General features: G+C 47.6%; 1 protein-coding gene and 13 non-coding genes across 14 annotated transcripts; all 14 read left to right on the top strand.

The window, feature by feature from the left end:
* Positions 1 to 697: 697 nt before the first annotated feature.
* Trnat-ugu lies at positions 698 to 769 on the top strand. The gene has a single exon. It is a non-coding gene; the product is annotated as a tRNA-Thr (tRNA).
* Positions 770 to 1,015: 246 nt separating this feature from the next.
* Trnat-ugu lies at positions 1,016 to 1,087 on the top strand. Its single transcript has one exon. It is a non-coding gene; the product is annotated as a tRNA-Thr (tRNA).
* A 23-nt stretch (positions 1,088 to 1,110) lies between these two features.
* On the top strand, positions 1,111 to 2,541 carry LOC124760559 (dnaJ homolog subfamily C member 16-like). Its single transcript, XM_047249101.1, has one exon. The coding sequence runs from the start codon at positions 1,168 to 1,170 to the stop codon at positions 2,539 to 2,541; it is 1,374 nt and encodes a 457-aa protein (XP_047105057.1). The 5' UTR covers positions 1,111 to 1,167.
* A 371-nt stretch (positions 2,542 to 2,912) lies between these two features.
* On the top strand, positions 2,913 to 2,984 carry Trnat-ugu. The gene has a single exon. It is a non-coding gene; the product is annotated as a tRNA-Thr (tRNA).
* Positions 2,985 to 7,293: 4,309 nt separating this feature from the next.
* Trnat-ugu lies at positions 7,294 to 7,365 on the top strand. Its single transcript has one exon. It is a non-coding gene; the product is annotated as a tRNA-Thr (tRNA).
* Positions 7,366 to 11,680: 4,315 nt separating this feature from the next.
* Positions 11,681 to 11,752, top strand: Trnat-ugu. Its single transcript has one exon. It is a non-coding gene; the product is annotated as a tRNA-Thr (tRNA).
* Positions 11,753 to 11,998: 246 nt separating this feature from the next.
* On the top strand, positions 11,999 to 12,070 carry Trnat-ugu. Its single transcript has one exon. It is a non-coding gene; the product is annotated as a tRNA-Thr (tRNA).
* Positions 12,071 to 16,052: 3,982 nt separating this feature from the next.
* Positions 16,053 to 16,124, top strand: Trnat-ugu. The gene has a single exon. It is a non-coding gene; the product is annotated as a tRNA-Thr (tRNA).
* Positions 16,125 to 22,076: 5,952 nt separating this feature from the next.
* Trnat-ugu lies at positions 22,077 to 22,148 on the top strand. Its single transcript has one exon. It is a non-coding gene; the product is annotated as a tRNA-Thr (tRNA).
* A 246-nt stretch (positions 22,149 to 22,394) lies between these two features.
* Trnat-ugu lies at positions 22,395 to 22,466 on the top strand. Its single transcript has one exon. It is a non-coding gene; the product is annotated as a tRNA-Thr (tRNA).
* A 246-nt stretch (positions 22,467 to 22,712) lies between these two features.
* On the top strand, positions 22,713 to 22,784 carry Trnat-ugu. The gene has a single exon. It is a non-coding gene; the product is annotated as a tRNA-Thr (tRNA).
* A 246-nt stretch (positions 22,785 to 23,030) lies between these two features.
* Positions 23,031 to 23,102, top strand: Trnat-ugu. The gene has a single exon. It is a non-coding gene; the product is annotated as a tRNA-Thr (tRNA).
* Positions 23,103 to 23,348: 246 nt separating this feature from the next.
* Positions 23,349 to 23,420, top strand: Trnat-ugu. Its single transcript has one exon. It is a non-coding gene; the product is annotated as a tRNA-Thr (tRNA).
* Positions 23,421 to 23,666: 246 nt separating this feature from the next.
* Trnat-ugu lies at positions 23,667 to 23,738 on the top strand. The gene has a single exon. It is a non-coding gene; the product is annotated as a tRNA-Thr (tRNA).
* Positions 23,739 to 23,850: the final 112 nt, after the last annotated feature.

Raw genomic sequence — 23,850 nt, 5'->3', positions numbered from 1 at the left:
ACATTAATGGCACCGGTATAGGGGCATACTGATCTCACTTCACGATAGGGAAGACATTGTCGCTAGCTCTTACTTATTTTGCTTTCCTGCCAAGCTTTTACCTGTTTGGATAGACACTGCATCACAAGCCCCGTGTCCACATATAAGTATCACAAGACTCTGAACCAAGGGAAATTACTACGTATTGGTGCCACTGTGCTTCAGTGCAGGGAGGAGGAGACGTCATGGCCAGGCCTCGGATTTCGACCCCTGCCCAACGCGCCTCCCCCGAGCTGCACTGGGTCAACACAGTGAAAGAAATACAAAAAGAAAAAAAATGGATAAAGCATAAAAAAAAAATGGATAAGGCGTCGGACTTCGTACAAAAAAAAAAAAAAAAAAAAAAAAAAAAAAGGGGCAGAGCACTGGTCTTGTAAACCAGGGGTCGTGAGTTCGATTCTCACAGGGGGCGGCACAATTTTAAATGGGCCAATGTAATGCTTTGAACCGAAAATTTCAAAATAGCGTGTCTTTTCGGGCCTGAGCCAAGATCACAGATGACGATAGACGAAAGACGGCAGCACCCGTCAGTCATCGCTGTGGACCTCAGTGGTAGCGAATTGTTGTGGCAGAGTAAATCTTTGTACGCATTTTCAGGACTCTGAAATGTATTTTTCTCGAGGGCTGTAGCGATCGCAAAGAGGTGTAAGCTGTAGCAGCCTCCTTAGCTCAGGGGCAGAGCACTGGTCTTGTAAACCAGGGGGCGTGAGTTCGATTCTCACAGGGGGCAGCACAATTTTAAATGGGCCAATGTAATGCTTTGAACCGAAAATTTCAAAATAGCGTGTCTTTTCGGGCCTGAGCCAAGATCACAGATGACGATAGACGAAAGACGGCAGCACCCGTCAGTCATCGCTGTGGACATCAGTGGTAGCGAATTGTTGTGGCAGAGTAAATCTTTGTACGCATTTTCAGGACTCTGAAATGTATTTTTCTCGAGGGCTGTAGCGATCGCAAAGAGGTGTAAGCTGTAACAGCCTCCTTAGCTCAGGGGCAGAGCACTGGTCTTGTAAACCAGGGGTCGTGAGTTCGATTCTCACAGGGGGCAGCACAATTTTGTAAATACTTTTTTCGTTGTTGTTGATGGTTGTTGGACGTGTTTTCTAACTTCTAAATTAACGAGAAGCAATGAAATGGCTCAGTCATTTCATTTGCTTTTTTCTGATAACTGCTGGTGTTCATGGTTTAGGTAACCCATATCAAATTTTAGGAATACATAGGAGAGCAACACTACAAGAAATAAGGAAGGCATACAAGCAGTTAGCGAAAGAATGGCATCCTGATAAAAATAGTGATCCCGCCGCCGAAAATAAATTCGTGGAAATAAACCAGGCATATGAGCTTTTAACTGATCCTGAACGAAGAAAGAAGTATGACAATTTTGGGATAACGGAAGAAACTCCACCTCTACGTCCAAAACGTGATTATAGTCAGTATCGAAGAGACCCATTTGATGATCTCTTTGGCACTCATGGAGGTAGTTTTAAATTTCAATTTCAGGATCGTGACATCACTACGTTTCATCAGCTTAGTGTCACAACTCGGGCTTTTGAGAACAAAATTGTACCAAAGAGTTTCAGAATTCCATATCTTGTAATGTTCTACTCGGATTGGTGCTTTGCTTGTCTGCAAGTGGAGCCAGTATGGAGAAGATTAATAGAAGAATTGGAGCCATTAGGATTTGGCATTGTTACAGTTCATTCAGAAAATGAGCCAATGCTGACAAAAAAAATTGGCATCCATACACTGCCTACCCTTGTTGTACTGTTGGATGGGAAAGCTAGTATTTATAGAGACTCACTTTTTAGTGTTCAAAAAATTGTTGAATTTGTGAGAAGTAGATTTCCATATCGATTAGTTCAGCCAGTTGAAGATGAAACAGTCTCCTTATTTCTGAGTGGTTGGAAAGACAACAGAGTTAGAGCACTTATATTTGAGCGCCACGATTCAGTGAGGTTACGGTACCTATTAATGGCATTTTTCTACAGGGAACGTGTTGCATTTGGGTTTGTGCAACTGAATTCTCCTGCCACTGGATCTGTTCAAAAGAAGTACAAAGTTCCTAGTGATATTGATACTCTATTGCTTTTCAATGAAAATATTGATTGTCCGGTTGCAAGTCTGAGCATGTCAGACATGCCAATAAAAACAATGCAGGATATTATTAATAGTAACAAATATCTAATGCTTCCCAGATTGTCTTCACAGGGGATGTTTGATGCATTATGTCCTCCTGAGTGGTCACGACCAAGAAAGAGACTCTGTGTAGTGCTAGTATCTCAAGATACACCATACCATGATGATGCAAGACAAGCACTAAGGGATTTTGCCCAGGAATCGTCATACAATGTGGAAAGAGTTCGTTTTGTGTATATTTTCCAGGAGAAACAAATGGAGTTTATAAATGCACTAACAAGCGGTGAAGGCGGTCCACTGGAGCCTTCCTTACATATTGTTATCATATGGCGGAGAGATGCAAATCATATTATGGATAAAGCATAAAGCATAAAAAAAAAATGGATAAGGCGTCGGACTTCGTACAAAAAAAAAAAAAAAAAAAAAAAAAAAAGGGGCAGAGCACTGGTCTTGTAAACCAGGGGTCGTGAGTTCGATTCTCACAGGGGGCGGCACAATTTTAAATGGGCCAATGTAATGCTTTGAACCGAAAATTTCAAAATAGCGTGTCTTTTCGGGCCTGAGCCAAGATCACAGATGACGATAGACGAAAGACGGCAGCACCCGTCAGTCATCGCTGTGGACCTCAGTGGTAGCGAATTGTTGTGGCAGAGTAAATCTTTGTACGCATTTTCAGGACTCTGAAATGTATTTTTCTCGAGGGCTGTAGCGATCGCAAAGAGGTGTAAGCTGTAGCAGCCTCCTTAGCTCAGGGGCAGAGCACTGGTCTTGTAAACCAGGGGTCGTGAGTTCGATTCTCACAGGGGGCAGCACAATTTTAAATGGGCCAATGTAATGCTTTGAACCGAAAATTTCAAAATAGCGTGTCTTTTCGGGCCTGAGCCAAGATCACAGATGACGATAGACGAAAGACGGCAGCACCCGTCAGTCATCGCTGTGGACCTCAGTGGTAGCGAATTGTTGTGGCAGAGTAAATCTTTGTACGCATTTTCAGGACTCTGAAATGTATTTTTCTCGAGGGCTGTAGCGATCGCAAAGAGGTGTAAGCTGTAGCAGCCTCCTTAGCTCAGGGGTAGTTCCGCTTTAGACGCCGTGCAGTGTGGACGTGCCTAGTCTTCCGCTCCGCCGTAGCGTTACGTATAGTGGACTATCGTTTTTGTTTACGTGTTGTGTTGCAACTTCTGTGAGTGTTTCTGCGTCGTTGTTTTGTCCATTGTGTTACTTTCTGTCCTTATTTCAGTGTTTTTTGTGTAGCGGTTTCGACCGCATATTTTGAAAATGTCGTCCCAGGTTATTCCTCGTCAGGCTACAGTTAGTTTTGCTTTTGACAAGTCAACCCGCCATGTGCAACCTAGTTCTCTTGAGATTCATGATTGGTTGGTAGATACCTTTGGTGTTCATTCGGATCAGGTGCACACTGCTTATTTTGATACCGAACTGTATGTTTTCTTTGTTAAGTTTATGGACCCACTTCAGGTTGATAAAATTCTTTCTAAATATGGTCATCAAGTTCTCTTTCGGCATCGGGATGATTCTGTAAGTACCGTGCTGCTTTCCAATGCTTCCATCACGTATACCAATGTTCGTGTTTACAACCTTCCACCGGAGGTGGATAATGTCTATCTTAAGGAGGGTCTACAGAAGTATGGTGATGTAAAGAGCATTCGCCTTGAACGCTGGTCAAGCCAACATCGCCTGCAATGTTACAGTGGTATTCGTTCAGTCGAAATGCACGTTAAGCAGAATATTCCATCTCACCTGCAGATCGGTGGATATCGTGTCCATGTAACATATAGTGGTCAGGTTGGCACCTGCTTTTTGTGCAATGAAAGTGGTCACGTGCGTACCGACTGTCCGCGGAGAGTTTTTGTTTTAAAAAATTCTCTCGAACAGCGTCGCAAGTTAACGGTCGCTGACCTCGTTGCAGGTGGTTCTGCTCTTGGTGTAGCACAGTCCAGTGGTAGTAGCGCCCCTCCACAGGTTTTGCGCACCCCTGATACAGAATTTCCTCCTTTGCGTGCTAAATCTGATGTTGTTCCGTCTGTCCCTCAGGTGGGTGTGCCACTTTTGAATAATAAGAGGCGTCGCCCACACGATGGAAATAGTACGGATGAGGATCTCCCTGAGATGCCCCAGTCCGAGCGACCGGCATCCTCCGAGCCACTGTGTACTGTAGCTGCTCCCTGCCCTCCTGAGGTAGCGGTTCCGGTGGCGGCTGCTGGCGCCCCTCCGGCCTCCGACGCAGCTTCTCTCGAGTCGGGTCGTCGGTCGGGCCTGTTGGCGCCGTCTTCCGAACCGACTTCGATGTCACAACAAGTGGAGCCGCGACAACTTCCTGCTTCGCTGCCCCATACCTCTGCCAGCGGAGCTGCTCCGCTTCCTTCCAACTCTGCGGCCTCGGACCTTCCTGCTCACGTTTCGCCTCCGTGCAGTCCATGTTTGCCGGAAGCTAGTGCAGGTGTTGACCATTCCGTTTTGTCGGATGTTTCCCCCGCGACCCAGGATCCCGCATGTGGACCGGCGCGGGTGGTGTCGGATACAGAACTTGACCCTCCTACGTCACCGGCGGCTGAAGTTTCCTTGCCCGTCAGCCGACGCAAGTTACGCGTTCAGCCGAACGTTAATGCTGTTCGTAAAAAACCGAAACGTAAGGGATCCGCGGAACGGGGTAGCAGTCCCCCTCCCTCGGATGCCTCTGTCACCCCTGCTATGGACTGTGACGCTGGTGCGTCGGTGTAGGTGATTTGTTTTCTCGTTTTTCTCTCTATGGTTCAAGCATAAACCTTTCTCACCTTAAATGTTAACCGTATTGAGTCCGACGTTCGCATTGCCTCTTTGCGGCAGTTTATTTACGACGCCTGTGCGGACGTAGTGTTTTTGCAGGAAGTGTTGTTTTCTGATCTCTCTCTACCTGGATTTCAAACTGTTTTTAATGTCGCGCCGGAATATTCAACAGGAACTGCTCTTTTCTTTCGAGAGGGCATTCCTATTACTGACATTGAATTCCTTGACTCTGGCCATGGGATTGGTTGTCGTCTTTTTGATCTCCGCCTCGTTGTTTTGTATGCCCCCTCTGGTTCGGGTCACACTGTGGCTCGATCGCGCTTTTATACAGAAGAGCTTATTTATCTTTTGCGCCAGAGTCCTCGGAGTCTCCTGCTCGGAGGCGATTTTAATTGTGTTTTACGCCCTGCAGACCAGTCCCCCAATTTTAATTATTGCCGTGATTTACATGACTTAGTTCGTACGATGCATCTGCGTGATGTTTGGGAACACAAATATCCAACCCTGGTGAAATATACGTTTTTTACCGCGTCCTCATGCAGTAGACTCGACAGATTCTATTTATCTGATTTTTTATGTGATAAAATTCTTTCTGTCGATGTTATTCCTACTAGTTTTTCTGACCATTGTGCTTTTACTGCAACTGTAAATCTTAGTCACCAACCTGCAAAACTTTATCGTTCCCAGTGGATGTTAAATGTTTCCCACCTTGCCGACAGTGCTATGGATGATGTTATAAGTGGCGTGTGGGAGCGATGTCTTCGCTCTGTCCCGCGATACCCCTCCTTGCTGGTTTGGTGGACTGCGTTTGCCAAGCCCAAGATTCGTCAGACTTTGATTTTCTACTGTGCTGCTAGGACGCGTGATTTTAAGAACACGTATGAATATTACTACTCTGTCCTGCGTGAACTATATGACGCGGCGGGTACCTCTCCACTGCGGATCCCTGATGTTCGTCGTATTAAAGCCAAGCTCTTGAGCCTTAAACGACGACAGATGGATGGTCTGCGAGTTAAGTCGAAACCTCACTCTCTTGTTGAAGGTGAACTGACATCCTTGTACCACCTGCTACGGCATCAGACTCGTCGTCGTCGCTCCTTCATCTCTTCTCTTACGGTGGATGATGGGCGACAGCTTATTGCACAGGAGGAAATGGCTCGTGCTCTTCATCAGTATTACACTAGTCTATATTCTGCCGATGATTCTGGTGAGTCTCTTTCGGATGATGTCTTTGGGGATCTAACTGCGACGATCGCGCCGGACGCGAACGGCGAATTTCTCCGGGAGTTCCAGGTAGATGATGTTTTCGATTTTATTGCTCGCTCTCCGTCCAGTAAATCGCCGGGTCCAGACGGCCTGCCTAAAGAATTTTATCTCCGTTTTTGGCCTCTTTTGGGTGACATTTTTACGCAGATTTTAAATGAGATTGTCAGGGGGATGGATGTGCCTGCCGATTTTAAAGTAGGGAAAATTGTTTTAATCCCGAAGTCCTCTGGACGTTTATCTGCTGCCAATCTTCGTCCGCTCACATTGCTGAATTTTGACTATAAGACAGCTGCTAGAGCGCTCAATAGCCGGTTGTCTTCTCTGCTTCGGGGTGTGATTGGTGCACATCAATGTTGTTTTCATGATAGATCTATTCTGACACCAGTAGCCGAATATCGGGATGTTGTCTCGGTTGCGGCGGTTACAAACGTACATTGTGCCTTTGCCTTCCTTGATTTTTATAAGGCTTTTGATCACGTCAGTCATGTGTTTTTAGATCGTGTTTTAGGTACAATAGGTTTTAACGCTTCATCACGTGGTGTTCTTGGCAATTTGTATAGGGGAATAACAGCTCGGGTGTCAGTCAATGGGCAGCTGACGCCGCCCATTGCTATCCGCCGCGGAGTGCCTCAGGGTAGTCCGCTCTCTATGTCTTTATTCGTGTTGTCCCTGGAACCGCTGCTTCGGACTATTGCTCTCAAGCTTCAGGGTATGTCCCTCTCTGGTGGGAAGCTCTCTGTTAAAAAAAAAAAAAAAAAAAAAAAGGGGCAGAGCACTGGTCTTGTAAACCAGGGGTCGTGAGTTCGATTCTCACAGGGGGCAGCACAATTTTAAATGGGCCAATGTAATGCTTTGAACCGAAAATTTCAAAATAGCGTGTCTTTTCGGGCCTGAGCCAAGATCACAGATGACGATAGACGAAAGACGGCAGCACCCGTCAGTCATCGCTGTGGACCTCAGTGGTAGCGAATTGTTGTGGCAGAGTAAATCTTTGTACGCATTTTCAGGACTCTGAAATGTATTTTTCTCGAGGGCTGTAGCGATCGCAAAGAGGTGTAAGCTGTAGCAGCCTCCTTAGCTCAGGGGCAGAGCACTGGTCTTGTAAACCAGGGGTCGTGAGTTCGATTCTCACAGGGGGCAGCACAATTTTAAATGGGCCAATGTAATGCTTTGAGCCGAAAATTTCAAAATAGCGTGTCTTTTCGGGCCTGAGCCAAGATCACAGATGACGATAGACGAAAGACGGCAGCACCCGTCAGTCATCGCTGTGGACCTCAGTGGTAGCGAATTGTTGTGGCAGAGTAAATCTTTGTACGCATTTTCAGGACTCTGAAATGTATTTTTCTCGAGGGCTGTAGCGATCGCAAAGAGGTGTAAGCTGTAGCAGCCTCCTTAGCTCAGGGGCGTGCAGTTCCGCTTTAGACGCCGTGCCGTGTGGACGTGCCTAGTCTTCCGCTCCGCCGTAGCGTTACGTATAGTGGACTATCGTTTTTGTTACGTGTTGTGTTGCAACTTCTGAGAGTATTTCTCCGTCGTTGTTTCGTACCTTGTGTTACTTTCTGTCCTTATTTCAGTGTTTTTTGTGTAGCGGTTTCGACCGCATATTTTGAAAATGTCGTCCCAGGTTATTCCTCGTCAGGCTACAGTTAGTTTTGCTTTTGACAAGTCAACCCGCCATGTGCAACCTAGTTCTCTTGAGATTCATGATTGGTTGGTAGATACCTTTGGTGTTCATTCGGATCAGGTGCACACTGCTTATTTTGATACCGAACTGTATGTTTTCTTTGTTAAGTTTATGGACCCACTTCAGGTTGATAAAATTCTTTCTAAATATGGTCATCATGTTCTCTTTCGGCATCGGGATGATTCTGTAAGTACCGTGCTGCTTTCCAATGCTTCCATCACGTATACCAATGTTCGTGTTTACAACCTTCCACCGGAGGTGGATAATGTCTATCTTAAGGAGGGTCTACAGAAGTATGGTGATGTAAAGAGCATTCGCCTTGAACGCTGGTCAAGCCAACATCGCCTGCAATGTTACAGTGGTATTCGTTCAGTCGAAATGCACGTTAAGCAGAATATTCCATCCCACCTGCAGATCGGTGGATATCGTGTCCATGTAACATATAGTGGTCAGGTTGGCACCTGTTTTTTTTTGTGCAATGAAAGTGGTCACGTGCGTACCGACTGTCCGCGGAGAGTTTTTGTTTTAAAAAATTCTCTCGAACAGCGTCGCAAGTTAACGGTCGCTGACCTCGTTGCAGGTGGTTCTGCTCTTGGTGTAGCACAGTCCAGTGGTAGTAGCGCCCCGCCACAGGTTTTGCGCACCCCTGATACAGAATTTCCTCCTTTGCGTGCTAAATCTAATGTTGTTCCGTCTGTCCCTCAGGTGGGTGTGCCACTTTTGAATAATAAGAGGCGTCGCCCACACGATGGAAATAGTACGGATGAGGATCTCCCTGAGATGCCCCAGTCCGAGCGACCGGCATCCTCCGAGCCACTGTGTACTGTAGCTGCTCCCTGCCCTCCTGAGGTAGCGGTTCCGGTGGCTCCTGCTGGCGCCCCTCCGGCCTCCGACGCAGCTTCTCTCGAGTCGGGTCGTCGGTCGGGCCTGTTGGCGCCGTCTTCCGAACCGACTTCGATGTCACAACAAGTGGAGCCGCGACAACTTCCTGCTTCGCTGCCCCATACCTCTGCCAGCGGAGCTGCTCCGCTTCTTTCCAACTCTGCGGCCTCGGACCTTCCTGCTCACGTTTCGCCTCCGTGCAGTCCATGTTTGCCGGAAGCTAGTGCAGGTGTTGACCATTCCGTTTTGTCGGATGTTTCCCCCGCGACCCCGGATCCCGCATGTGGACCGGCGCGGGTGGTGTCGGATACAGAACTTGACCCTCCTACATCACCGGCGGCTGAAGTTTCCTTGCCCGTCAGCCGACGCAAGTTACGCGTTCAGCCGAACGTTAATGCTGTTCGTAAAAAACCGAAACGTAAGGGATCCGCGGAACGGGGTAGCAGTCCCCCTCCCTCGGATGCCTCTGTCACCCCTGCTATGGACTGTGACGCTGGTGCGTCGGTGTAGGTGATTTGTTTTCTCGTTTTTCTCTCTATGGTTCAAGCATAAACCTTTCTCACCTTAAATGTTAACCGTATTGAGTCCGACGTTCGCATTGCCTCTTTGCGGCAGTTTATTTACGACGCCTGTGCGGACGTAGTGTTTTTGCAGGAAGTGTTGTTTTCTGATCTCTCTCTACCTGGATTTCAAACTGTTTTTAATGTCGCGCCGGAATATTCAACAGGAACTGCTCTTTTCTTTCGAGAGGGCATTCCTATTACTGACATTGAATTCCTTGACTCTGGCCATGGGATTGGTTGTCGTCTTTTTGATCTCCGCCTCGTTGTTTTGTATGCCCCCTCTGGTTCGGGTCACACTGTGGCTCGATCGCGCTTTTATACAGAAGAGCTTATTTATCTTTTGCGCCAGAGTCCTCGGAGTCTCCTGCTCGGAGGCGATTTTAATTGTGTTTTACGCCCTGCAGACCAGTCCCCCAATTTTAATTATTGCCGTGATTTACATGACTTAGTTCGTACGATGCATCTGCGTGATGTTTGGGAACACAAATATCCAACCCTGGTGAAATATACGTTTTTTACCGCGTCCTCATGCAGTAGACTCGACAGATTCTATTTATCTGATTTTTTATGTGATAAAATTCTTTCTGTCGATGTTATTCCTACTAGTTTTTCTGACCATTGTGCTTTTACTGCAACTGTAAATCTTAGTCACCAACCTGCAAAACTTTATCGTTCCCAGTGGATGTTAAATGTTTCCCACCTTGCCGACAGTGCTATGGATGATGTTATAAGTGGCGTGTGGGAGCGATGTCTTCGCTCTGTCCCGCGATACCCCTCCTTGCTGGTTTGGTGGACTGCGTTTGCCAAGCCCAAGATTCGTCAGACTTTGATTTTCTACTGTGCTGCTAGGACGCGTGATTTTAAGAACACGTATGAATATTACTACTCTGTCCTGCGTGAACTATATGACGCGGCGGGTACCTCTCCACTGCGGATCCCTGATGTTCGTCGTATTAAAGCCAAGCTCTTGAGCCTTAAACGACGACAGATGGATGGTCTGCGAGTTAAGTCGAAACCTCACTCTCTTGTTGAAGGTGAACTGACATCCTTGTACCACCTGCTACGGCATCAGACTCGTCGTCGTCGCTCCTTCATCTCTTCTCTTACGGTGGATGATGGGCGACAGCTTATTGCACAGGAGGAAATGGCTCGTGCTCTTCATCAGTATTACACTAGTCTATATTCTGCCGATGATTCTGGTGAGTCTCTTTCGGATGATGTCTTTGGGGATCTAACTGCGACGATCGCGCCGGACGCGAACGGCGAATTTCTCCGGGAGTTCCAGGTAGATGATGTTTTCGATTTTATTGCTCGCTCTCCGTCCAGTAAATCGCCGGGTCCAGACGGCCTGCCTAAAGAATTTTATCTCCGTTTTTGGCCTCTTTTGGGTGACATTTTTACGCAGATTTTAAATGAGATTGTCAGGGGGATGGATGTGCCTGCCGATTTTAAAGTAGGGAAAATTGTTTTAATCCCGAAGTCCTCTGGACGTTTATCTGCTGCCAATCTTCGTCCGCTCACATTGCTGAATTTTGACTATAAGACAGCTGCTAGAGCGCTCAATAGCCGGTTGTCTTCTCTGCTTCGGGGTGTGATTGGTGCACATCAATGTTGTTTTCATGATAGATCTATTCTGACACCAGTAGCCGAATATCGGGATGTTGTCTCGGTTGCGGCGGTTACAAACGTACATTGTGCCTTTGCCTTCCTTGATTTTTATAAGGCTTTTGATCACGTCAGTCATGTGTTTTTAGATCGTGTTTTAGGTACAATAGGTTTTAACGCTTCATCACGTGGTGTTCTTGGCAATTTGTATAGGGGAATAACAGCTCGGGTGTCAGTCAATGGGCAGCTGACGCCGCCCATTGCTATCCACCGCGGAGTGCCTCAGGGTAGTCCGCTCTCTATGTCTTTATTCGTGTTGTCCCTGGAACCGCTGCTTCGGACTATTGCTCTCAAGCTTCAGGGTATGTCCCTCTCTGGTGGGAAGCTCTCTGTTAAAAAAAAAAAAAAAAAAAAAAAGGGGCAGAGCACTGGTCTTGTAAACCAGGGGTCGTGAGTTCGATTCTCACAGGGGGCAGCACAATTTTAAATGGGCCAATGTAATGCTTTGAACCGAAAATTTCAAAATAGCGTGTCTTTTCGGGCCTGAGCCAAGATCACAGATGACGATAGACGAAAGACGGCAGCACCCGTCAGTCATCGCTGTGGACCTCAGTGGTAGCGAATTGTTGTGGCAGAGTAAATCTTTGTACGCATTTTCAGGACTCTGAAATGTATTTTTCTCGAGGGCTGTAGCGATCGCAAAGAGGTGTAAGCTGTAGCAGCCTCCTTAGCTCAGGGGCAGAGCACTGGTCTTGTAAACCAGGGGTCGTGAGTTCGATTCTCACAGGGGGCAGCACAATTTTAAATGGGCCAATGTAATGCTTTGAGCCGAAAATTTCAAAATAGCGTGTCTTTTCGGGCCTGAGCCAAGATCACAGATGACGATAGACGAAAGACGGCAGCACCCGTCAGTCATCGCTGTGGACCTCAGTGGTAGCGAATTGTTGTGGCAGAGTAAATCTTTGTACGCATTTTCAGGACTCTGAAATGTATTTTTCTCGAGGGCTGTAGCGATCGCAAAGAGGTGTAAGCTGTAGTAGCCTCCTTAGCTCAGGGGCAGAGCACTGGTCTTGTAAACCAGGGGTCGTGAGTTCGATTCTCACAGGGGGCAGCACAATTTTAAATGGGCCAATGTAATGCTTTGAACCGAAAATTTCAAAATAGCGTGTCTTTTCGGGGCTGAGCCAAGATCACAGATGACGATAGACGGAAGACGGCAGCACCCGTCAGTCATCGCTGTGGACCTCAGTGGTAGCGAATTGTTGTGGCAGAGTAAATCTTTGTACGCATTTTCAGGACTCTGAAATGTATTTTTCTCGAGGGCTGTAGCGATCGCAAAGAGGTGTAAGCTGTAGCAGCCTCCTTAGCTCAGGGGCGTGCAGTTCCGCTTTAGACGCCGTGCCGTGTGGACGTGCCTAGTCTTCCGCTCCGCCGTAGCGTTACGTATAGTGGACTATCGTTTTTGTTACGTGTTGTGTTGCAACTTCTGAGAGTATTTCTCCGTCGTTGTTTCGTACCTTGTGTTACTTTCTGTCCTTATTTCAGTGTTTTTTGTGTAGCGGTTTCGACCGCATATTTTGAAAATGTCGTCCCAGGTTATTCCTCGTCAGGCTACAGTTAGTTTTGCTTTTGACAAGTCAACCCGCCATGTGCAACCTAGTTCTCTTGAGATTCATGATTGGTTGGTAGATACCTTTGGTGTTCATTCGGATCAGGTGCACACTGCTTATTTTGATACCGAACTGTATGTTTTCTTTGTTAAGTTTATGGACCCACTTCAGGTTGATAAAATTCTTTCTAAATATGGTCATCATGTTCTCTTTCGGCATCGGGATGATTCTGTAAGTACCGTGCTGCTTTCCAATGCTTCCATCACGTATACCAATGTTCGTGTTTACAACCTTCCACCGGAGGTGGATAATGTCTATCTTAAGGAGGGTCTACAGAAGTATGGTGATGTAAAGAGCATTCGCCTTGAACGCTGGTCAAGCCAACATCGCCTGCAATGTTACAGTGGTATTCGTTCAGTCGAAATGCACGTTAAGCAGAATATTCCATCCCACCTGCAGATCGGTGGATATCGTGTCCATGTAACATATAGTGGTCAGGTTGGCACCTGTTTTTTTTTGTGCAATGAAAGTGGTCACGTGCGTACCGACTGTCCGCGGAGAGTTTTTGTTTTAAAAAATTCTCTCGAACAGCGTCGCAAGTTAACGGTCGCTGACCTCGTTGCAGGTGGTTCTGCTCTTGGTGTAGCACAGTCCAGTGGTAGTAGCGCCCCGCCACAGGTTTTGCGCACCCCTGATACAGAATTTCCTCCTTTGCGTGCTAAATCTAATGTTGTTCCGTCTGTCCCTCAGGTGGGTGTGCCACTTTTGAATAATAAGAGGCGTCGCCCACACGATGGAAATAGTACGGATGAGGATCTCCCTGAGATGCCCCAGTCCGAGCGACCGGCATCCTCCGAGCCACTGTGTACTGTAGCTGCTCCCTGCCCTCCTGAGGTAGCGGTTCCGGTGGCTCCTGCTGGCGCCCCTCCGGCCTCCGACGCAGCTTCTCTCGAGTCGGGTCGTCGGTCGGGCCTGTTGGCGCCGTCTTCCGAACCGACTTCGATGTCACAACAAGTGGAGCCGCGACAACTTCCTGCTTCGCTGCCCCATACCTCTGCCAGCGGAGCTGCTCCGCTTCTTTCCAACTCTGCGGCCTCGGACCTTCCTGCTCACGTTTCGCCTCCGTGCAGTCCATGTTTGCCGGAAGCTAGTGCAGGTGTTGACCATTCCGTTTTGTCGGATGTTTCCCCCGCGACCCCGGATCCCGCATGTGGACCGGCGCGGGTGGTGTCGGATACAGAACTTGACCCTCCTACATCACCGGCGGCTGAAGTTTCCTTGCCCGTCAGCCGACGCAAGTTACGCGTTCAGCCGAACGTTAATGCTGTTCGTAAAAAACCGAAACGTAAGGGATCCGCGGAACGGGGTAGCAGTCCCCCTCCCTCGGATGCCTCCGTCACCCCTGCTATGGACTGTGACGCTGGTGCGTCGGTGTAGGTGATTTGTTTTCTCGCTTTTCTCTCTATGGTTCAAGCATACACCTTTCTTACCTTAAATGTTAACCGTATTGAGTCCGACGTTCGCATTGCCTCTTTGCGGCAGTTTATTTACGACGCCTGTGCGGACGTAGTGTTTTTGCAGGAAGTGTTGTTTTCTGATCTCTCTCTACCTGGATTTCAAACTGTTTTTAATGTCGCGCCGGAATATTCAACAGGAACTGCTCTTTTCTTTCGAGAGGGCATTCCTATTACTGACATTGAATTCCTTGACTCTGGCCGTGGGATTGGTTGTCGTCTTTTTGATCTCCGCCTCGTTGTTTTGTATGCCCCCTCTGGTTCGGGTCACACTGTGGCTCGATCGCGCTTTTATAAAGAAGAGCTTATTTATCTTTTGCGCCAGAGTCCTCGGAGTCTCCTGCTCGGAGGCGATTTTAATTGTGTTTTACGCCCTGCAGACCAGTCCCCCAATTTTAATTATTGCCGTGATTTACATGACTTAGTTCGTACGATGCATCTGCGTGATGTTTGGGAACACAAATATCCAACCCTGGTGAAATATACGTTTTTTACCGCGTCCTCATGCAGTAGACTCGACAGATTCTATTTATCTGATTTTTTATGTGATAAAATTCTTTCTGTCGATGTTATTCCTACTAGTTTTTCTGACCATTGTGCTTTTACTGCAACTGTAAATCTTAGTCGCCAACCTGCAAAACTTTATCGTTCCCAGTGGATGTTAAATGTTTCCCACCTTGCCGACAGTGCTATGGATGATGTTATAAGTGGCGTGTGGGAGCGATGTCTTCGCTCTGTCCCGCGATACCCCTCCTTGCTGGTTTGGTGGACTGCGTTTGCCAAGCCCAAGATTCGTCAGACTTTGATTTTCTACTGTGCTGCTAGGACGCGTGATTTTAAGAACACGTATGAATATTACTACTCTGTCCTGCGTGAACTATATGACGCGGCGGGTACCTCTCCACTGCGGATCCATGATGTTCGTCGTATTAAAGCCAAGCTCTTGAGCCTTAAACGACGACAGATGGATGGTCTGCGAGTTAAGTCGAAACCTCACTCTCTTGTTGAAAGTGAACTGACATCCTTGTACCACCTGCTAAGGCATCAGACTCGTCGTCGTCGCTCCTTCATCTCTTCTCTTACGGTGGATGATGGGCGACAGCTTAGTGCACAGGAGGAAATGGTTCGTGCTCTTCATCAGTATTACACTAGTCTCTATTCTGCCGATGATTCTGGTGAGTCTCTTTCGGATGATGTCTTTGGGGATCTAACTGCGACGATCGCGCCTGACGCGAACGGCGAATTTCTCCGGGAGTTCCAGGTAGATGATGTTTTCGATTTTATTGCTCGCTCTCCGTCCAGTAAATCGCCGGGTCCAGACGGCCTGCCTAAAGAATTTTATCTCCGTTTTTGGCCTCTTTTGGGTGGCATTTTTACGCAGATTTTAAATGAGATTGTCAGAGGGATGGATGTGCCTGCCGATTTTAAAGTAGGGAAAATTGTTTTAATTCCGAAGTCCTCTGGTCGTTTATCTGCTGCCAATCTTCGTCCGCTCACATTGCTGAATTTTGACTATAAGACAGCTGCTAGAGCGCTCAATAGCCGGCTGTCTTCTCTGCTTCGGGGGTGATTGGTGCACATCAATGTTGTTTTCATGATAGATCTATTCTGACACCAGTAGCCGAATATAAAAAAAAAAAAAAAAAAAAAAAAAAAAAAAAAAAAAGGGCAGAGCACTGGTCTTGTAAACCAGGGGTCGTGAGTTCGATTCTCACAGGGGGCAGCACAATTTTAAATGGGCCAATGTAATGCTTTGAACCGAAAATTTCAAAATAGCGTGTCTTTTCGGGCCTGAGCCAAGATCACAGATGACGATAGACGAAAGACGGCAGCACCCGTCAGTCATCGCTGTGGACCTCAGTGGTAGCGAATTGTTGTGGCAGAGTAAATCTTTGTACGCATTTTCAGGACTCTGAAATGTATTTTTCTCGAGGGCTGTAGCGATCGCAAAGAGGTGTAAGCAATAGCAGCCTCCTTAGCTCAGGGGCAGAGCACTGGTCTTGTAAACCAGGGGTCGTGAGTTCGATTCTCACAGGGGGCAGCACAATTTTAAATGGGCCAATGTAATGCTTTGAACCGAAAATTTCAAAATAGCGTGTCTTTTCGGGCCTGAGCCAAGATCACAGATGACGATAGACGAAAGACGGCAGCACCCGTCAGTCATCGCTGTCGAGTTCCGCTTTAGACGCCGTGCAGTGTGGACGTGCCTAGTCTTCCGCTCCGCCGTAGCGTTACGTATAGTGGACTATCGTTGTTTACGTGTTGTGTTGCAACTTCTGTGAGTGTTTCTCCGTCGTTGTTTCGTACCTTGTGTTACTTTCTGTCCTTATTTCAGTGTGTTGTGTGTAGCGGTTTCGACCGCCTATTTTGAAAATGTCGTCCCAGGTTATTCCTCGTCAGGCTACAGTTAGTTTTACTTTCGACAAGTCAACCCGCAATGTGCAACCTAGTTCCCTTGAGATTCATGATTGGTTGGTAGATACCTTTGGTGTTCATTCGGATCAGGTGCACACTGCTTATTTTGATACCGAACTGTATGTTTTCTTTGTTAAGTTCATGGACCCACTTCAGGTTGATAAAATTCTTTCTAAATATGGTCATCAAGTTCTCTTTCGGCATCGGGATGATTCTGTAAGTACCGTTCTGCTTTCCAATGCTTCCATCACGTATACCAATGTTCGTGTTTACAACCTTCCACCGGAGGTGGATAATGTCTATCTTAAGGAGGGTCTACAAAAGTATGGTGATGTAAAGAGCATTCGCCTTGAACGCTGGTCAAGCCAACATCGCCTGCTATGTTACAGTGGTATTCGTTCAGTCGAAATGCACATTAAGCAGAATATTCCATCTCACCTGCAGATCGGTGGATATCGTGTCCATGTAACATATAGTGGTCAGGTTGGCACCTGTTTTTTGTGCAATGAAAGTGGTCACGTGCGTACTGACTGTCCGCGGAGGGTTTTTGTTTTAAAAAATTCTCTCGAACAGCGTCGCAAGTTAACGGTCGCTGACCTCGTTGCAGGTGGTTCTGCTCTTGGTGTAGCACAGTCCAGTGGTAGTAGCGCCCCGCCACAGGTTTTGCGCACCCCTGACACAGAATTTCCTCCTTTGCGTGCTAAATCTGATGTTGTTCCGTCTGTCCCTCAGGTGGGTGTGCCACTTTTGAATAATAAGAGGCGTCGCCCACACGATGGAAATAGTACGGATGAGGATCTCCCTGAGATGCCCCAGTCCGAGCGACCGGCATCCTCCGAGCCACTGTGTACTGTAGCTGCTCCCTGCCCTCCTGAGGTAGCGGTTCCGGTGGCGGCTGCTGGCCCCCCTCCGGCCTCCGACGCAGCTTCTCTCGAGTCGGGTCGTCGGTCGGGCCTGTTGGCGCCGTCTTCCAAACCGACTTCGATGTCACAACAAGTGGAGCCGCGACAACTTCCTGCTTCGCTGCCCCATACCTCTGCCAGCGGAGCTGCTCCGCTTCCTTCCAACTCTGCGGCCTCGGACCTTCCTGCTCACGTTTCGCCTCCGTGCAGTCCATTTTTGCCGGAAGCTAGTGCAGGTGTTGACCATTCCGTTTCGTCGGATGTTTCCGCCGCGACCCCGGATCCCGCATGTGGACCGGCGCGGGTGGTGTCGGATACAGAACTTGACCCTCCTACGTCACCGGCGGCTGAAGCTTCCTTGCCCGTCAGCCGACGCAAGTTACGCGTTCAGCCGAACGTTTATGCTGTTCGTAAAAAACCGAAACGTAAGGGATCCGCGGAACGGGGTAGCAGTCCCCCTCCCTCGGATGCCTCCGTCACCCCTGCTATGGACTGTGACGCTGGTGCGTCGGTGTAGGTGATTTGTTTTCTCGCTTTTCTCTCTATGGTTCAAGCATACACCTTTCTTACCTTAAATGTTAACCGTATTGAGTCCGACGTTCGCATTGCCTCTTTGCGGCAGTTTATTTACGACGCCTGTGCGGACGTAGTGTTTTTGCAGGAAGTGTTGTTTTCTGATCTCTCTCTACCTGGATTTCAAACTGCTTTTAATGTCGCGCCGGAATATTCAACAGGAACTGCTCTTTTCTTTCGAGAGGGCATTCCTATTACTGACATTGAATTCCTTGACTCTGGCCGTGGGATTGGTTGTCGTCTTTTTGATCTCCGCCTCGTTGTTTTGTATGCCCCCTCTGGTTCGGGTCACACTGTGGCTCGATCGCGCTTTTATAAAGAAGAGCTTATTTATCTTTTGCGCCAGAGTCCTCGGAGTCTCCTGCTCGGAGGCGATTTTAATTGTGTTTTACGCCCTGCAGACCAGTCCCCCAATTTTAATTATTGCCGTGATTTACATGACTTAGTTCGTACGATGCATCTGCGTGATGTTTGGGAACACAAATATCCAACCCTGATGAAATATACGTTTTTTACCGGGTCCTCATGCAGTAGACTCGACAGATTCTATTTATCTGATTTTTTATGTGATAAAATTCTTTCTGTCGATGTTATTCCTACTAGTTTTTCTGACCATTGTGCTTTTACTGCAACTGTAAATCTTAGTCACCAACCTGCAAAACTTTATCGTTCCCAGTGGATGTTAAATGTTTCCCACCTTGCCGACAGTGCTATGGATGATGTTATAAGTGGCGTGTGGGAGCGATGTCTTCGCTCTGTCCCGCGATACCCCTCCTTGCTGGTTTGGTGGACTGCGTTTGCCAAGCCCAAGATTCGTCAGACTTTGATTTTTTACTGTGCTGCAAGGGTGCGTGATTTTAAGAACACGTATGAATATTACTACTCTGTCCTGCGTGAACTATATGACGCGGCGGGTACCTCTCCTCTGCGGATCCATGATGTTCGTCGTATTAAAGCCAAGCTCTTGAGCCTTAAACGACGACAGATGGATGGTCTGCGAGTTAAGTCGAAACCTCACTCTCTTGTTGAAGGTGAACTGACATCCTTGTACCACCTGCTACGGCATCAGACTCGTCGTCGTCGCTCCTTCATCTCTTCTCTTACGGTGGATGATGGACGACAGCTTATTGCACAGGAGGAAATGGTTCGTGCTCTTCATCAGTATTATACTAGTCTATATTCTGCCGATGATTCTGGTGAGTCTCTTTCGGATGGTGTCCTTGGGGATCTAACTGCGACGATCGCGCCTGACGCGAACGGCGAATTTCTCCGGGAGTTCCAGGTAGATGATGTTTTCGATTTTATTGCTCGCTCTCCGTCCAGTAAATCGCCGGGTCCAGACGGCCTGCCTAAAGAATTTTATCTCCGTTTTTGGCCTCTTTTGGGTGGCATTTTTACGCAGATTTTAAATGAGATTGTCAGGGGGGTGGATGTGCCTGCCGATTTTAAAGTAGGGAAAATTGTTTTAATTCCGAAGTCCTCTGGTCGTTTATCTGCTGCCAATCTTCGTCCGCTCACATTGCTGAACTTTGACTACAAGACAGCTGCTAGAGCGCTCAATAGCCGGTTGTCTTCTCTGCTTCGGGGTGTGATTGGTGCACATCAATGTTGTTTTCATGATAGATCTATTCTGACACCAGTAGCCGAATATCGGGATGTTGTCTCGGTTGCGGCGGTTACAAACGTACATTGTGCCTTTGCCTTCCTTGATTTTTACGAGGCTTTTGATCACGTCAGTCATATGTTTTTAGATCATGTTTTAGGTACAATAGGTATTAACGCTTCATCACGTGGTGTTCTTGGCAATTTGTATAGGGGAATAACAGCTCGGGTGTCAGTCAATGGGCAGCTGACGCCGCCCATTGCTATCCGCCGCGGAGTGCCTCAGGGTAGTCCGCTCTCTATGTCTTTATTCGTATTGTCCCTGGAACCGCTGCTTCGGACTATTGCTCTCAAGCTTCAGGGTATGTCCCTCTCTGGTGGGAAGCTCTCTGTTAAGGCATATGCGGATGATGTCGTTGTTCTCCTCCGTCAACGTGATGATATCCGGTTGTTGAAAGGGGCAGTTGATGCATACTGTCGTGTCTCTGGAGCGCGTCTCAATCAGGGTAAATGTAAGTTCCTTGATATTCGAGGATTTCGCGATGCTGATGTCCCTTGGGCCACTTTTGTCGATCGCCATACGTCCTTGGGGATTATCATTGATCGGTGTCCTCTAAAAATGGCGGCTCTAAATTGGAAATCTGTCACCGAGAAGATACAGGGGGCTCTGATGGTCCATGAGCAGCGCTCTGCTACCATTTTGCAAAAAGTCAGAATTTTAGACACCTACGTTCTATGTAAAGCTTATTATGTTGCTCAGCTGTTCCCACTTCCCATGATGGTGGCGAAAAGGTTGCGCCAATTGTCTAGCAGGTTTATATGGAAGGGCCATCTATTCAAGTTACGTTACGAGGTAATGACGAAACCGCGTATCTCCGGAGGCTTGGGCCTCTCTGACATTACTCGCAAGGCGTCTGCTTTGTACGTCCGCCGAACGACTCTAATTGTTACGCAAGAAGAGACTTCAATTACATCCAGGCTTTTTACTGTTGTGCGTCCGGCGAGCCTTGCTCCACCTGTCGATGTCGGACGCCTAAATATTAAGCTGAAACACATTCGGGAGTTTTACATTGCGGTGAGTTACCTCGGTGACGTCTTCTCGCAGCGACCGGTGCCAACGACCAAGGGCTTGATTGCCCGCTGGGAGGGGCTGGCCGGTCCCAATCCAATAGAACTGGCGTCTCCATCTGTGTCCTGGAGGAACGTCTGGAAGAATGTTAGTCTGCCGATACACTCTATGGCCGTGGCGTCCACGTGGTATAGGCTAATAAATAATTTGGTTCCCACCAATGTACGACTGCACCGTATTGGTCTTTCTGACACGGACACCTGTACTCGGTGTGGTCTCCTGGATACCCTTGAACATCGATTCACCTGCTGTGGGCACCTTGCCAATTGGCGTTGGCTCAGGAAACAACTTGCTTTTGTCACTAGGTCTGCTGAAGCCGCTTATACTATTGACATCATCGTCCGGCCCGATTCCTCCTTTTTTCCGCGAACGAAGCTCCATACAGTCATGTGGTTGATTGGACATTTCGTACATTTTGTCATCAGTTGTCATGAAGACGATGGACACCTAGCGTTTCGGCAGTACATGCTTACTGCTTACTGGCAGCGCTTGCGATTGCCAGGCCTCCGAGATGATTTTGCCAATATGCTTAGCCTCACATTTGAAAGAGAGGGTGTTGGCTAAGGTCACCTGTGTGAGCCATTTTCTTTTATACTGTTTCTGAATTTGCCGCCTTTATGTATGTTTCTTCTCTACACCAGGACTGAAGTTTCCATGTTTTAACCTTTATTTCAGTAAGCAGTCTACATTATATAGTCATGTTTTAGGATTTTAATTTCAGTACTGTACTTCTTTTGAAGTGGCTGTGTGGTGGATATTCTTTAATATTTTTTTCAATAGATATATTCGTTTCGAGTGGTAGAGTGTCTGCTTCAAAAAAAAAAAAAAAAAAAAAAAAGTGGCTAGGATACCTGGCTTTCACCCAGGAGGCCCGGGTTCGATTCCCGGTACCGGAACGGAATTTTTCGGCAAAAGTCACGACAAGTTTTGACCCTGCGAAAGGCTGTTTCACGTCCTCCTCGCATTATAGCTACTGGTTCATAAACGTCAGCTGAAAACAGTCGAGAGAAACGGGCACGACAAATATGAAAAACAAAAAAAAAAAAAATAAAAAAAAAAAAAAAAAAGGGGGCAGAGCACTGGTCTTGTAAACCAGGGGTCGTGAGTTCGATTCTCACAGGGGGCAGCACAATTTTAAATGGGCCAATGTAATGCTTTGAACCGAAAATTTCAAAATAGCGTGTCTTTTCGGGCCTGAGCCAAGATCACAGATGACGATAGACGAAAGACGGCAGCACCCGTCAGTCATCGCTGTGGACCTCAGTGGTAGCAAATTGTTGTGGCAGAGTAAATCTTTGTACGCATTTTCAGGACTCTGAAATGTATTTTTCTCGAGGGTTGTAGCGATGGCAAAGAGGTGTAAGCTGTAGCAGCCTCCTTAGCTCAGGGGCAGAGCACTGGTCTTGTAAACCAGGGGTCGTGAGTTCGATTCTCACAGGGGGCAGCACAATTTTAAATGGGCCAATGTAATGCTTTGAACCGAAAATTTCAAAATAGCGTGTCTTTTCGGGCCTGAGCCAAGATCACAGATGACGATAGACGAAAGACGGCAGCACCCGTCAGTCATCGCTGTGGACCTCAGTGGTAGCGAATTGTTGTGGCAGAGTAAATCTTTGTACGCATTTTCAGGACTCTGAAATGTATTTTTCTCGAGGGCTGTAGCGATGGCAAAGAGGTGTAAGCTGTAGCAGCCTCCCTAGCTCAGGGGCAGAGCACTGGTCTTGTAAACCAGGGGTCGTGAGTTCGATTCTCACAGGGGGCAGCACAATTTTAAATGGGCCAATGTAATGCTTTGAACCGAAAATTTCAAAATAGCGTGTCTTTTCGGGCCTGAGCCAAGATCACAGATGACGATAGACGAAAGACGGCAGCACCCGTCAGTCATCGCTGTGGACCTCAGTGGTAGCGAATTGTTGTGGCAGAGTAAATCTTTGTACGCATTTTCAGGACTCTGAAATGTATTTTTCTCGAGGGCTGTAGCGATCGCAAAGAGGTGTAAGCTGTAGCAGCCTCCTTAGCTCAGGGGCAGAGCACTGGTCTTGTAAACCAGGGGTCGTGAGTTCGATTCTCACAGGGGGCAGCACAATTTTAAATGGGCCAATGTAATGCTTTGAACCGAAAATTTCAAAATAGCGTGTCTTTTCGGGCCTGAGCCAAGATCACAGATGACGATAGACGAAAGACGGCAGCACCCGTCAGTCATCGCTGTGGACCTCAGTGGTAGCGAATTGTTGTGGCAGAGTAAATCTTTGTACGCATTTTCAGGACTCTGAAATGTATTTTTCTCGAGGGCTGTAGCGATCGCAAAGAGGTGTAAGCTGTAGCAGCCTCCTTAGCTCAGGGGCAGAGCACTGGTCTTGTAAACCAGGGGTCGTGAGTTCGATACTGACAGGGGGCAGCACAATTTTAAATGGGCCAATGTAATGCTTTGAACCGAAAATTTCAAAATAGCGTGTCTTTTCGGGCCTGAGCCAAGATCACAGATGACGATAGACGAAAGACGGCAGCACCCGTCAGTCATCGCTGTGGACCTCAGTGGTAGCGAGTTGTTGTGGCAGAGTAAATCTTTGTACGCATTTTCAGGACTCTGAAATGTATTTTTCTCGAGGGCTGTAGCGATCGCAAAGAGGTGTAAGCTGTAGCAGCCTCCTTAGCTCAGGGGCAGAGCACTGGTCTTGTAAACCAGGGGTCGTGAGTTCGATTCTCACAGGGGGCAGCACAATTTTAAATGGGCCAATGTAATGCTTTGAACCGAAAATTTCAAAATAGCGTGTCTTTTCCGGCCTGAGCCAAGATCACAGATGACGATAGACGGAAGACGGCAGCACCCGTCAGTCATCGCTGTGGACCTCAGTGGTAGCGAATTGTTGTGGCAGAGTAAATCTTTGTACGCATTTTCAGGACTCTGAAATGTATTTTTCTCGAGGGCTGTAGCGATCGCAAAGAGGTGTAAGCTGTAGCAGCCTCCTTAGCTCAGGGGCAGAGCACTGGTCTTGTAAACCAGGGGTCGTGAGTTCGATTCTCACAGGGGGCAGCACAGTTTTAAATGGGCCAATGTAATGCTTTGAACCGAAAATTTCAAAATAGCGTGTCTTTTCGGGCCTGAGCCAAGATCACAGATGACGAAAGACGGCAGCACCCGTCAG

Source organism: Schistocerca piceifrons, unplaced genomic scaffold, assembly GCF_021461385.2.
Source record: "Schistocerca piceifrons isolate TAMUIC-IGC-003096 unplaced genomic scaffold, iqSchPice1.1 HiC_scaffold_574, whole genome shotgun sequence".
Taxonomy (NCBI): Eukaryota; Metazoa; Arthropoda; class Insecta; order Orthoptera; family Acrididae; genus Schistocerca; species Schistocerca piceifrons.
This window is presented reverse-complemented; position numbering and strand designations above follow the sequence as displayed.